At 38.8% G+C, this 15,421-nt stretch overlaps 1 protein-coding gene across 6 annotated transcripts in view; it reads right to left on the reverse strand.

Moving 5' to 3' along the window:
* Positions 1-15,421, reverse strand: part of LOC124146084 (uncharacterized protein ZK1073.1-like) — an 80,905-nt gene that overhangs the window by 64,242 nt on the left and 1,242 nt on the right. For 4 of the 6 annotated variants that reach the window (XM_046516154.2, XM_048393389.1, XM_048393387.1 and 1 more), the window contains exon 2: positions 7,191-7,241. In XM_046516154.2, the coding sequence (XP_046372110.1) occupies positions 7,191-7,241 (51 nt within the window). Of the gene's footprint in view, positions 1-7,190; positions 7,242-7,413; positions 7,569-15,421 lie in introns of those variants that run through there. The other 2 variants (XM_046516156.2, XM_048393388.1) reach the window with 1 other exon arrangement.

Here is a 15,421-nt window from a genome sequence, read left to right on the forward strand (position 1 = left end):
TCACAGCAGCCTCCAGGCTTGATGGAATCACATCAAAATAATAGTGGAAAAAAGAATCTTAAGAGTTTTACCGGATGCAGCACTCAGCATCCTGCAACCTACACTCTGCATCCTATGGAGGCATAAACACAATAGATGGAGATCAGAAGAATACGTGACCTACCTAAACAAGGATTGCAAATTATCCAAACTGTAAATAATCTGGTAAATAACAATCTACCTTCAACACTCTGGTGTGTTCAACCATGTGACAATCAGCGTTCCTATCCTGATTCTGTACTGCAGTGATATATCAGATACTTTGCAGTAAAATAAGGAAATAAGTACCCATCATAAGGAAGATTTTCAAAGGGTTTTGCTGTATGTTCATCATTATAAGGACTAGTAGACTAAACATGTTAGTACCTAACACTTTATTAGATCACATTTATTTGTTTGTTTTGTGTTTAACGCTGCACTCAGCTATATTCCAGTAATATGACGCGGTGAATAAATAATCTAGTCCAGACAATACAGTGATTGACATCATGAGCATCGATCCACGCAATTGGCACACAATGGAATGAATCAACCAAGTCAGCGAGCCTGACCACCCAATCCTGTTAGTCACCTCCTTCGACAAGAATAGTCAACTTTTACGGCAAGTATGGGTTGCTGAACACCTATCCTACCCCAGATCGATGACAGGTCAAATATGATCTCTAAAACAAAATCAAGGTTATTATGTGTCTATTGTGTCAATGAACATTTTGGACACTTGAGACACAGTCCAGGGTTTGAAATTAGGCAAGAAAGTCAAAGGGTCTTTGTCATTGCCCTTGTGCTTAAAAATAAATATTTAGGGGCAATCCTAGATTCCAATACTATAGCAGCAAACTTCAAAGACCCAGGACCCACTTAATTCTGAACACTGCAGTCTGTTATATAAACTAGCATATGCTTTGGTTCAGGTGAGCTACAAATCAATCTATCTGTTCAAAGGATGGAGGCTGTATTATATTATCAATGTAAAACCTAGACACTATCACAACAATATATTGGATCGCCAACAATATCTGACATTTCATAACATTCATAAAGTTAAAGTAATTTGGGTGAATATCAGGTTGGACAACTTTAATTTATTTTCCTAGTTGTTAAAATAGGAAATCTAAAGTCATCTAAAAAGTAGCATGGTCATGTAACCATTTTTGGGTTGGTTTTTCAAATATATTTCTACGAGCAACCAGGCCCTTTTTTGTATCATTTTGGGTTTGAATACAATGGTGTCTGGCTTAGAGCCATGCTATCATTAATGTACACTGTTTCCCCCTTGTGTACTATACCTACCCATCAACCTCAACATACTTAAAATAAGACGTTAATGAGTATTACCGAGAGTCAAGTAACTATCAGGTTTCTTTTGACATGGGAAATGTCCTGGTTAAACCTGAGATAAATGAGCGTAGGCAAAAGCTATACTTTATTTTTAGAGGAAAATAAATTTAAAACTGGAAAGCAGTATATGTCATTCATAGGACTGTAAACATATATATATTCACCACAAAAAGTTACATATGATAAACTTCAAGGTTTATGAGACCAGCTTCATGGAAGCTGATAAGGCCACATATTCATAAAACTTCAAAAAGATAAAAATATTTCAAAGGGAATTAACAAAGGGTCCAGCCTGATGGGATCATAAATTATTCATAATAATCCCAAGACATTCTATTATGGTACAGTTAACCTATTTTATATTCAAATTGAGACATATTTGTTTTCACTGCTGCTGTCATGAAATTCATGAAGACAGATGTCACCTTTCTAGCCAATCAAACATCAAACTAGTGTCAATGATTGGAAAAGTTTGTATTGATAGATATATCAACTCAAAAGCATAGATATACCGATATATCAATTAATAGCAACGTTGATTATTCTGTATGCGTATAGATATATACCGTATTCGACGTAATAAGCGCCCAGGGCGCTCTCAAAATTAGAAATAGGGGGCTCTTATTAGAATATTTTTTGGTGAAAAAAACAGAGTTGAAAGATAAATTTCGTGGTTTATGCTGATGGCCTGACTGTTTATATACGACAGATATATTTTTCCAGACTTTAATTGCCCATAATTAAGAGTGCATATAATACACGAGTGCGTATTATACATGAATAAATAGGTCTTGTGTACATTGATCAATCAGAAGGGGTGCTAATTGGGATTGTTCACTTGCCAATATATCAGCAAATATCGCTGTGGGCGCTTATTAGAGCGGGGCGCTTATTACGTCGAATACGGTATTACCTATGTAGACCTCCAATTAATCAATTTAATGCTAAACATGAACTCAGCTGATCCATTATTTAAATGTATTAAATTGAATTTTCTACCTTCTCATTGTCCATCCTTATAATGGTAATCTCAATAAATGGAAACGTTTCTTTGGGAGTGAATTTTTACTATAAATTTCCATAAATTTGTACCAATACAGTGTCGATAATCATAAAATTGCATTGATAGGGTATTGATATTCATTAATTTGTAATGACACTGTATCAAATTTCATAAATTTGTATCGATACAGCATCAACCCCTAATCAATATCACAAATTATGATCACACCCCTAGATCCATCCCACAAAAAAAACACCTATTTCTGATACTAACTCTGTACCTAAATAGAAAATAGAATGACCTAGAATGAACAAGCATGATGTTTGCTCTCTTGCCGAGGTACAGCTTGCATTAACAGTTCCTACGATCTTGCCATTATCAGATAAGATCATGCCCAGATAATTAATGAATAATCCTCTTATGATAAGACGCCACTGACATTGAAGAATTCTGACAGGATGGTCTTCCCGGGCACATTATCTGTAATCTGCATCAATAATCTCATACAAAATCTGCCATTATTGCCCTGTTCTGTGGGCATAAATGCAACAAATGCATCTGGACTCCCATCATTAATCATCCAAATTTACTAATAACATATGTATCAATCTTGTTGAAATAATTCCTTGAGAGCAAATTACTCTGAGCTAATGATTATGTCTACATATTTGGATCTAAAAAAAAAAAATTCATACTAATTTAGGATTATCATTACAAACCAACTTATTGGTACATTTACTGGGGGATGGGTGATCTAAGATTTTGCAATTTGCGGAGCAGAGTTGAATCCCTTAGTTGCACCAGGATTTACTGATCATGGGTTTAAATCCCATATTTTCCTTATGATTCATAAAAGAATTTTAGAAGCTTAGTGCTGTAAAAACTCTCCCTCTCAGTTAGTTACACTTGCAGAACTAGTCTGTCATGTTTAATGCACAGTGAGTTTACACTTGACCTATTTATTCCAGTCATATGCATGCCCTATAACAGACATGTCTATTGTGTCATAAGCTGTCATATTTTGGGTCAAGGATAATATCAGTGTAGTCTTTTGTGCAGGTCTTTATTCCTGTTGAGTCAGGATGGAATGTCTTACTACTCCTTGACATAACCACCCCTCCCTTCCCCACCCTCCCTCAATTTATTAAAACGAAAGATACAGAGCTCCAGATAAGCTGCGTATCTGCGTTAAAAATGCATCAGAAATGCAGAAATATGCAGTAAAATAAAATCCAAGCGAATCAAATACGCAACGAACTTTACAGATACGCTACAAAAATAAAACTTGGGCGTATCATCAAAATATTGTGAAGTATCCCTGCGTATTCGATTAGCAAATCAGCAACTTATTTTGAAATTATCAACGGACATTCCGTCAACCTTGCCAAACTCCACGATGACAGTTACATCATGATCATTTGCCATCACACTTTCTTGTGGAAGTATCGTGGTATTTTTTAGTCCTCGAACCCACACGACACCAGTTTGCAGGGACTAGATGAATAGTGTTTTTAAATATTTAACTTAAATACCCACATGTGTAAAAACTAGTGGGTAACAGAAATTTGAATACCAGGATAGAATTACTGATACCCAACGATTTTAAAATGCATGGGTAAAATACCCACAACACCAAAAGCTTATCTGGAGCTCTGAGACAGAATATGTATTTCATTGATTAGCAACCAAAATTGTATCATCCATTATTTAATTGATATGGTGCTATTGTGTGTCACATTCAACTGTTGCCATCCTTTCTGATAGCATGCTGTGTGATAGCTAGAACTTGATTTTTCTCTAATAAAGTGACAAACTGAATACCATTATTGAAAGGTTTTGATTATTCATTTAAGTTTTAAAGGAATGCATGTGTTTGATTGAAATATGCTGTTTCATATCTCCTTTTTCTTATTTTTGACCTATGTTCTAGAAGTAATTTCATCTGAAGTTCGATTTTTCTATTTTCCCTCCTGCTTCTGGGCATAGTGTGAAATGTCTGTAAAATGAAAAGCTTCAAGGGTTCTATGTTTTAGCTGTGGCTGTGACATTGGAAAGATGTTTGTGTAATCAGATGGTTATTGGGTATTGTTTCTTGCAAGCTTCCTACAAAAGGTTTGTCAGCACCATACCCATGCTCATGGGTTTCACCGGAGTGGTAAACGTCTGAGACCTGCATCACTTCCAGGTGCTTATACTGGAATATTGTTTGCAATGGCCTTGCCATTAAACTCACTCACTCACTCACACACTCAAAACAGCTCAAAACTAAATAAGCTTGACTGGAGCTCATCTTAAATGCCACATCCACAACCTCATAAAAGTTCATAGAGGAATAAATCAAATAAATAAATCAAAATATTTCAATTGATTCCAGGTGAGGTGAAGGTGAAATTGGGTTTAACGTCGCGTCCAAGATTATTGCACTTATATAGCGACGTGCATGCACGTGTATGTGTGTGTGTGGCTGCTTGTACTAGTCCGGACTGATGCCGATTTATAGTGCTAGCTCACTGAGATACCATGCCGCAGTTTAACATGAATACCCCACTCAGACACAGTATACTGACTCCGAGCCGACCAGTCCTTGTTTTAGCCCCTTAATGCCGAGCGCCAGACAGGGTAACAACAAGTACAATCTTTTAACGTCTTTTTGTATGACGCGGCCCGGGATCGAACCCCGGATCTTCCGCTCTCCGGGCGGACGCTCTACCACAAGACCACGGAGGCGGTTCAATTGATTCCAGACAATTTATCCAAATGTCAGGTTATATTACACGCCATTAAAAACGTTGATTTTATTTTTGATTTTTTTTACTTTCCTAAATGAAATCCATTGAGTTAATAGTGCATTGTGCCTATTACCATAATTTACTATTGTTACCACATTTCCTGGTGCATAATCACACCCACAAAACTGGAGTTCATTATGAGAATGAACAAATGCTATTCCTTTGCAACAGTTGAAGTCTGTCCTGGATAGAGCAGTAGAGAATACACACCTAAAATTGTCAATGTCACTGTACGTTTTGATATTATTAAACGATTACTAGAGTAAACACGATTATTTTCCCAATAATTTTTTTAAAAAAAGATCAAAAGTAATCTTGATCTGTAAAACAAATAATTAAACAGGTCTGCCCTGAACAAATGCTGAATGAAAACAACAAAACTTTCATGCATTTGTCTAATTAATATTTTTCAGATAGATATGCATTCCTTGAAAGTAGGGCTGAGACGAGTCCAAATTCACTACCCGAGTACCCACCCCACTATTACCCGACCCTCCCCGGGTACCAACTGCAGGTCTCATCGGATACAAATACATGTCCGAATAGGGTTGTGGTTTTTTTACCACAGCGCTTGCAAAACGTATTTAGATACATGTATTAAACGATCTGGTCATGCATACACTGAAGTTGACTTAAGTCATCTTTATTCAACCATATGAAAAGTCAGAAGGAATGGGTGCACAGTCAGAAAGAAATGCGAACATTAGTGACTTGTAGTTTAACCATAGAGTTCCACATAATTTTGGTCGTTAAACAATATATCACATGACTAACAATGGGTTCAGGTAGTCCTGTGGGTACCCGGGTCCTACTCAGTACCCACCCAACCAGGGTACTCGAGTTACCCGTCCCATCCCAACTTGAAAAGGTTTCCAACATCAACAATAAAAAAATTATTAGATCATAGATAGAATTGCTGAATGAAGGTCAGTTTGCCTTCACTATAACAAGACAGTGTTGAAAAACACTGACACCATTGTTCCCACCTCAGCAACACATAATCTCAATCCTTTTACTACAAATTCACAAATGTCATTTCATTTCCGTAGTGTCAAGTCCACTGTTTGAGAATAAACACCTCTTTCCCTTTGTGCACGCTATAATGAGGGCATGTGATAGTAAACAACCCAACACAACCACTGAGCAAAAACACTTCCCGCCACAAACTGCTTGCCCTTGCTGCATGCACATTAGCATGACAACAGAGCCAGCAGAATGAATTTGTTGACCTGAACATACAAATGGTGGTTGGTAAGAAACAAAGACTGTAAAGCGAGACAGCAATAAAGTAGCGAGACAATTATGTAAGTCTTGACTGCAAGCAAATTATTTTTTTTAGTACAAAATGCAGTGGTATGTTATGATGTTGCAAAGTTAGATGCATATTTCATGAAAAAATGCAACACCATGTTGCTCTCTCATTTTCATTCTTTAAAGCATTTTCCTCATATCAATCTTTTCCTTCTAAACATATTTCTTCCCTGTACTTTGAATTTATTTAGCCTAACAAACAATAATCACAAACTGCTGTAAGTTTAATATTCTTTAACAAAATTAATTGTCTAATATGATAAAATGTGCAGTGTCCTTAAAACAACATATAGGTACAGATACACATTTATATCTGGGCCAATTTACAGTACGTTTGTATCAAAGTCTTCTTTTAATTGCGTTGGAGAAGTTTTTCCCTGAAAACGCCCATGAATATTTGTTATGAGAGACACTTAGCACCAGTCTCGGGAACTGATCATGCGATCTGGTTGAAACAAGCAAGCAAACAGCTGCGTCGCGAAAATACAATTGATTAATCAATGCGCATTGTTCAGAAGGAAATGAACAATGACAACAGATGCATATGCGTACAAATAAGTTGCACATAGATCCACGTTGCCCCCATGTCTGTCTTTCTCGTAATTTTGGAATGCGTACTTGAGGAACTAGACTGCATTTCGCTGTTGAGCTGTCAGAATAGAAGCAGTTAAGTCGCTATACTTTCTGGATGAAATAATCTAAAATCTTACCTGAATGTAAATCTTAAACCTTCCCACTCTTGGAGCTGAGATTTCTCTTGCCTGAAAACAGAAATATATATGAGTGCACTTAAACATTTTCCTCACTTTACGATTTACCAAATTTCCAAGCTCAGGAATCGATGGAATTTCGCAATTAGCTAAAATTTCTTCTAAGATTCTTCAGAGAAAGTATTCATAACAATTGCATTTTTGTGACACAAAAGACACTTACTTCTAATCCCATTTTGAAATGTTCTCTAAATTACAAAGTATTGAAATATCCGATGAACGTCTGCTATGAATGCCTCAGTGCGCGTTTACAACCCAAGGTCTCTCTTGTTTGGGTTCTCCCGAGCAGTTGAACGCGAGGTCAATGGAACATTCTATTTTCCCTACAACTAGTTATATATGGATCATTCTTGTTCCGACGTTCTCTGTTGGAACCCATCGTTTGTTGCTTCGTTATACAAAAAGTAATTTGCAATTTACAGTCATTAAGTTTATGAACATACATCTACCCTGGATGGAGAATTTCGTATTCAACAGATTACAGCACATCATGTAAAAGAACTCATTTACGAGTGTCACAACTGAATGAAACACTGTTCCTTATTGCGTGCACTTCCACACGTATACAAATGAATGCGTATATTGGGATACAGTACCTATTACAAGTGCGGTCGTGCTTATAGCATGCGGTCTGTGTATGTTTTACACAAAACAAACAAATTAATATATTGAGACACGCCTCACTGCCTGCTGCGAATGTTGACCATGCATATGTGTTTGTATATAGAGTGTAGTGTATATTTTGTTTTGCAGACTGATGTGAATTTCCAGAACCTTTTACGAATGATGGGAAGTGAGTGAATGGCTATGACCTACATTCAGCAAAATCCCCGGTCTATCATAGTAAAATGAAATACGGTAAGTATTAGTTTTTCTTTTGCAAGATCTTTTGTAAATACTACGATGAATTTTAATAATCAGATAAGTATATCCAAGCTGAGAAGGATAGGACGAGGATTCTGCACGTTATGAATGGAAGTGAAGGAAGAGAATATATGGATGTCAACTTCTTTATTATGAGGAACACAACGTTTCGGAGTATATGCTTACTCCTTCATGAGGTGAATGGTCATTCACCCGATGGATGTCAACTTCTTTATCATGAGGAACACAACGTTTCGGAGTATATGCTAAATCCTTCATCAGATGAATGATCATTCACCTGATGGATGTCAACTTCTTTATCATGAGGAACACAACGTTTCGGAGTATATGCTTACTCCTTCATCAGATGAATGATCATTCTCCTGATGAAGGAGTAAGCATATACTCCGAAACGGATGATCATTCTCCTGATGAAGGAGTAAGCATATACTCCGAAACGGATGATCATTCTCCTGATGAAGGAGTAAGCATATACTCCGAAACGGATGATCATTCTCCTGATGAAGGAGTAAGCATATACTCCGAAACGGTGTGTTCCTTATAATAAAGAAGTTGACATCCATATATTCTCTTCCTTACGTGTATCACTTCTAAATGTCTTTCAAAGACCTGATACCATCTTCCTTATCGTCAGGTCAAAATGCGGCACATATTTAAATTTTATGATTTGAAATAAATTCAATATGTATAATTATGTAATAAATCAATATTCAAGTCTTTTTTCCAATTTTATTTATTTTGTCTACGAGTTGGGAGTGGCTACGAATTCTCCATGGCTATGATTTATGTTGGTTACGAGTTCACCTACAGCCAGCATCTTCCCGCGGCAAAGGTGTTAACTGACTTTTTAAGAAAGTCAAGTTTCCACTGAACTTTCTTATAAAGTCAGTTTACACCTTTGCTGTCAGCCAGTTGCATGTATAGGCATGTCCCAACTCTAAATCTCCACAGGGTTTGAATCAGTGGATAGCCTGGTGGATAACTCATTCACTTGTCTACTTAGGTTTGTTTGTTTGTTTGTTGTTTAATACCTTGAGCATCAGTTATGTCCATCACTGGATTGTCTGGTCCCAACTCGATTGTTTACAGACCGACGTCGTTTAGCAAGAATGTGATAACTGAATGTTGCGTTAAACAACAAAACAGTATCCCATATGTAATAGAGAGAGGACAAGTGGCCGACTATCAGGACTGTATTATAAGGGTATCATTACGTTTTAGGGGATTATATCATTTGCAGAGGCACGAGGTCTGCTATTAACTGACCGACGAAGGGAAATGATAATGCCCTCTACACCCTTTATACTATACTTTATACTTATATTATACAGGGTCAAATGATGATGAATTATCGGTACACCGTGCATTTGTGTAATAGTGAATGAGCGAATAAAGCTGGTTACGCCAAATTCAGCTATTTCATCACGGCAGTCTGTAAATAATAGAGTCTGGACCAGTGAACCAGTGGTTGATATTATGAGCCTCATCCTACGCCGTCGGTGTATATGACGCCAATCAACCAACTTATGGAACCTGACCACCCGTTCCATGCATGCGATACGAAAATATACTGACGAGGGGAAAGTAACTGTGTTCGTGCTGTGCTGCCATGGTCGGCGGTTTCTCCAGACCTCTTCCCCATAGAATGAGCTGGACGACGCCTACGGCAGGACCAGAACCAGCCGGTTTAAACGCTAACTCAGTTGGGAACATCCCTTGCTGTTTCGCCTGCATGTATCAACGCAAAGGGTGGTTATATCCGATACTGACATGTTTAATTGAACTGTTTTCAATGACACAACATTTCCATCACTTTATATGAAGTTAACGTTACTTTTTTCGTTAGTATATGTGTGCAAAAGACATGTTGAGTGGTACACTATCGGGAAACTGTACGTCATAGATAGGGGATACGACACACATTAAGTTGACAGTCGTGTGGGACTCTGTCGATAGTGTGTCGCCTATCCTCTGTCTATGACATAACTGAAATAATTGCTTGGTTGTATACCCAGCTCATCCATGCACTCACTCACTTATATACGGGCGGTGGGGAAGCACAGTGGTTAAAGCGTTCGCTCGTCACGCCGAATTCGAATCCTCACATGGGTACAATGTGTACCATGCATTTTCAGTATCAACAGCCGTGATATTGCTGGAATGTTGCTAAAAGCGGCGTAAAGTGATACTCCCTAACTCTTCTTATAATCGTGTCTGGGCCAGACAAGCCAGTGATTGGCGTCATGAGCATCGATCTACGCAACTGGGATACGACATGTATCAACCAAATTTAAGGCAGCGATCCCGTTAGTCGCTTCTTACGACAAGCATGGGTTGCTGTAGCCTATTATTTACCCTGAAATTCACGGGTCTAGTCAACTATATACGCCAGTAGGAACTATTCCTGATTACTAGCGCAAGCAGTAGATGAGCACATCAATTTATGGTGAAAACGGTAAAAGGTTACCAGTGTAATATACGATTTATATGCATGTAGTTACGAGCGCTGGGGTAGCGTAGGGGTTATAAAGTGTTCGCTCTTCAGGCCAAAGGCCCGGGTTCGAATCCCCACATGGGTACAATGTGTGAAGCCCAATTCTAGTGTCCCCTGCTGTGATATTGATGGAATATTGCTACAAGCGGCGTAAAACCATACTCACTCACTGCAGTTACGAGATTTGGTTATTTACCGTAAACATTTACGGTAAAGGTTAAAAGTGTATAACTGATTGCCGTAGGGCTGCATTCGGGAAGTGTATCTACGGGGATTGTGCTATTCAACTCTCGGTGTTACCATTCCTTCGCCAACAGCAACACTACAACGCTAGGACGCACACTGCAAGGATCGTTCAGGATTTCTTGGCTGCACTCACCATCGTCGTTCTTCCATGACCAGCTCGCTCACCACTTAAACCCAATTGTACATGCACTTGTGTGATCATCTAGATCGTCAGATCAGGAGGCGTCCTCCTCCACCACAGAGTGGTGAGTGAGTATGGTTTTTACGCCGCTTTTAGCAATATTCCAGCAATATCACGGCGGGGGACACCAGAAATGGGCTTCACACATTGTACCCATGTCGGGAATCAAACCCGGGTCTTCGGCGTGACGAGCGAACGCTTTAACCACTAGGCTACCCGACCGCCCCTCCACCCAGAACCGCCAACTGCTGGAACACCCACTGATGATAACGGATTCCCAGTGACATCATGAGGCGGCTGACGACATCAATGAGGCGGTGAGTCTGGGCGTGTACTGGTGCTCGTGGTGCACGAATAACACGAGTTGGTCACGAATGCTCGTGGTGGTCATATTTCATAGACTGTGGAATAGAGCTGTGGTCGTGACAGTCACTGATCATGACAGTTACTGCTTCACTCATTAATATGTCCTGTGAATTTTGACCGTCCCCGAGGTCGAGTGGTAGAGCGTCCGCCCGCTTCATATCAAAGGATGTTAAAGGATTGTACTTGTTGTTGCCAAGTCTGGCGCTCGGCATTAAGGGGCTAAAAGAAGGATGGGTCGGCTCGGAGTCTGTATACTGTGTCTGAGTGGGGTATTCATGTTAAACTGCAGCATGGTTTCTCAGTGGGATAGCACTATAATTCGGCGTCAGTCCGGACTAGTACAATCAGCCACATACACACGTGCATGCACGTCGCTATAATCGCGACGTTAAACCCCATTTCATCTCACCTCACTGTGAAATTGAGTGAGTTGGGTTCAACGAGGCTTTAAACAGTATTCCAGTTATATCACGGTTTATTGTGAAATTGCGATTCTTGACACGTCAAGCGCACATATGTGCATGCAATATTGCCTATGATACCCATATCAAATACATCACCATCGAGACCCGTGAAGATTCCGGGGTAGAATAGGTCTTCAGAAACCCATGCTTGCCGTAAAAGGTGACTATGCTTGTCGTAAAAGGCGACTAACGGGATCGGGTGGTCAGGCTCGCTGACTTGGTTGATGCATGTCATCGATCCCAATTGCGTTGATCGATGCTCATGGCATAAATCACTGGATTGTCTGGTCCAGATTCGATTTTTTACAGACCGCCGTCATATAGCTGGAATATTTCTGAGTGCGGCGTTAAACAAATAAACAAACATCACCATCGAATAACCATTTCTTGTTTGTTTCATAGTTAGCCACCATCACACATGGGTGTATACTTACTTTTGCCCGGCAGTGTATCTCCAAGATATCTGTTACTATTAAAGATTAGTTTGGTTGGTTTGTTGTTTTACGCCGCGCTCAGCAATATTCCAGCTATATGACGGCGGTCTGTAAATAATCGAGTCTGGACCAGACAATCCAGTGATTGATATCACGAGAATCGATCCATGCAATTGGGATAGATGACATGCATCTACCAAGTCAGCTAGCCTGACCACCCGATCCCGTTAGTCGCCTTTTACGACAAGCATAGTCGCCTATGGGTTGCTGAAGACCTATTCTAGCCCGGATCTTAACGGGCCTACTATTAAAGACCATGTCGGTAAGTAATGCGTTCGTGCTATGCGGGAAATTTGTTGTACAAAAGGCCTCAAGGACAGTTGTGGGAAAATGTCCAAAGGCTTAAATATTCATGTCTACTCATATATTAATCCAACCAATTAGATTTATCCTGATACTTCACACCCTCAGGGACCAGCCGTTTGATATTTTGGGTAGGGCCTGAGAACTTTGTGATAAATACCCCTTATCCGAATCGATTAAATGACATGTGTATTTTCAGTATTGGATACCTACGTTCTAGCTGCTTATGCTTCACAAGTGTATTCATCTCATCACCCGAAGACAATAAAAAGGATTTTTTCGTGCCCCAATTGTGGTATGGCTGCAGTGTTGCTAAAAGAGGCTTAAGTCGTTCCTCACAACATCGCAGTACTGCTAGAGACATATTGGATTTATGTTGTTGGTCAAGGGAGTTAGTTTTGTATTGTATATTTGGTATGAATTGTTTTGTTTCTTTTACCGATATGTCCGATTCACCTTGTAGGTATATATATAAGAACATATCGCATATGGTATACGATAGCATCTGTTTTGTTTATTCATAAATGGGGGCGGTTGGGTAGCCTAATGGTCAACGTGTTCGTTCGTCACGCCGAAGACGCAGTTTTGATTCCCGACATAGGTACAGTGTATATGGAGCCCATTTCTGGTGTCAACCGCCGTGATATTGCTGGAATACTGCTAAAAGCGGCGTAAAGCCATACTCAATCACTCTTTTTTTTAAATGCAGATTTTGTGAAAAGTTTGCAAGCCAAAAGACTGTCAAATATTTGTTTTCTCTTTGTTGAAAACATTTCAGTTTTCTGTATACGTTAACGTGATTAGTCTACTCTAAGAAAGAAGCAAGTCTAGATTATCTACAGGTAAACTCACTTGATCCCCTTTTCATTTAAATGGAGTGGTTTATTTCTATCAAATTTATATATCTTCAGAGACTAAGCGTTTCTCTAGGCTGTGTCCACCAGGTATGGCTGTATGGTGTAACGACCTATATGCGACGTAAACAAAGTAATTCACAAGAACAACATCAATAAAACCTTGTTCTGTATCACAGAGTGAGATTACTCGTACCAAATAGAGGGACCAAGTACCCGAATGAAGCATTTACTTTGTTTGCCCTTTCGTCAGAAATGGGCACAGAATTAGGTCAGCTGCACAGCGAAGCGTAGTTTAAAACGAGACAGTACTACTACGGTTATGACGAACTCACAGGGACCACTAATTTTAGTTCGTTATAACCGTTGTTCGTTATAAGCATATACAGAGCAAATGACCGGGACAAAAATAAACAGTTCGTTATAAGCTGTTTTTAGCTGAGTTTTTTACATGCATTATGGACCCTGCGACCCCAAAAATGCGAGAATATCTTATTAAAGATACAATCTCCACTACCGTAAGCTATAGGGAGATAGTGGAATGTGCTGAGTCACCGAGAAAATTTAATGCAGCAAAATACCGAAATTCTTGGGCTCATTTCCGGTTTCTTCAACTCACATACCGCTGGCTACGTTTCAAACTTTGATACGCCTGGTTAGGTATGCTGTGAATTAGTCGTATGGAAGATCGTCTACATTAAATTCCGGTGACCTCGTTATTATCCGGTAATTTGTTTATACTAGTTAAACGTCCTTTGGTAAATATACATAACGTAATAAGTTATTGTTAACGGCAAGTAGTGCAAATGTAGTTTACTTCAATGAATTGATTGCTTCAAGGAGAACCCCCTAAAATCGTTTCTTGTGTATGTTCCCATAATGCACCAAGAGAAGATGGCGACAGATTGATTTGGGAAGCTAAACTATTCGACAAAGTGTGTGATTCGCTTGGACTAATGCTGGTTCACCGTTTAGTGGTTTAGTCGAGGTAATCAATAATGATTCTCTGACACAATAATGTTTCAAGTCATGTCTTCATTAACGTCAAATCCCTCCAAATGACGGATAAATTAATTTGTTTACGGTTGCCGTAGCAATAGCCATATGTTCATGACTCCTGTTTTCGTGATATTTTTCGTGTTACTTATGTTACTTATGGGGATATTCTTTCGTTTACAAATCAACGGTTTCGAAATACATAAGATCACGCGTACGTACCATTGTTTTCGTTTTAAATTTAGGGTGTTTATAAAATACAGTTGCCAATATGGGTAACCTCTAAATCATACTAAGTTACTACATGTAGTTAGGCCTAATATTAGCATGAAATAATTATGGCCCCACAATTATTACTGGTTGGGAATTTGGAATGGGTAGACTGAATGTTTATTAAAAAAATGTTAATAACTTAGGAATAACAACACTTATACTATTTAATAGGACTATAACAAATACACAAAGTTACGAATACAATTATATTACAAGTTGGTGTTAAGAGATGTTTGGCGCTGACTGAACTTTATCCTGTGATGAAGTACATTTCCTAAGTAATGTCATAATGGAATGACATCATAGTGCTGTACAAATTACCTCCCCCGTGATCTAACGTATCCTTGGTAACATCCTTCTTTCATTACCGTCAAGCCAGATGGCGTATCCAATTTTTGGTGAAATAGCTTCTTTAAACTTGTCGAATATTTGCCCAATTGGCTATATGTGATACTTCTTGGTGCCATATACTGTGATCTAGCATAGTGCTGACTGTCACAAAAGGCAATGAAGAAACAAAGTATTACACTTGACTGCCATGCTTGTGTCACGCTTAGTATTTATCCACTTGTATTGTCTAAATGCAAAAGACCCATTTATTGAAATAAAATTGGT

The sequence above is a fragment of the Haliotis rufescens genome, unplaced genomic scaffold, assembly GCF_023055435.1.
Source record: "Haliotis rufescens isolate VD_foot unplaced genomic scaffold, xgHalRufe1.0.p SCAF_12, whole genome shotgun sequence".
Classification (NCBI taxonomy): Eukaryota; Metazoa; Mollusca; class Gastropoda; order Lepetellida; family Haliotidae; genus Haliotis; species Haliotis rufescens.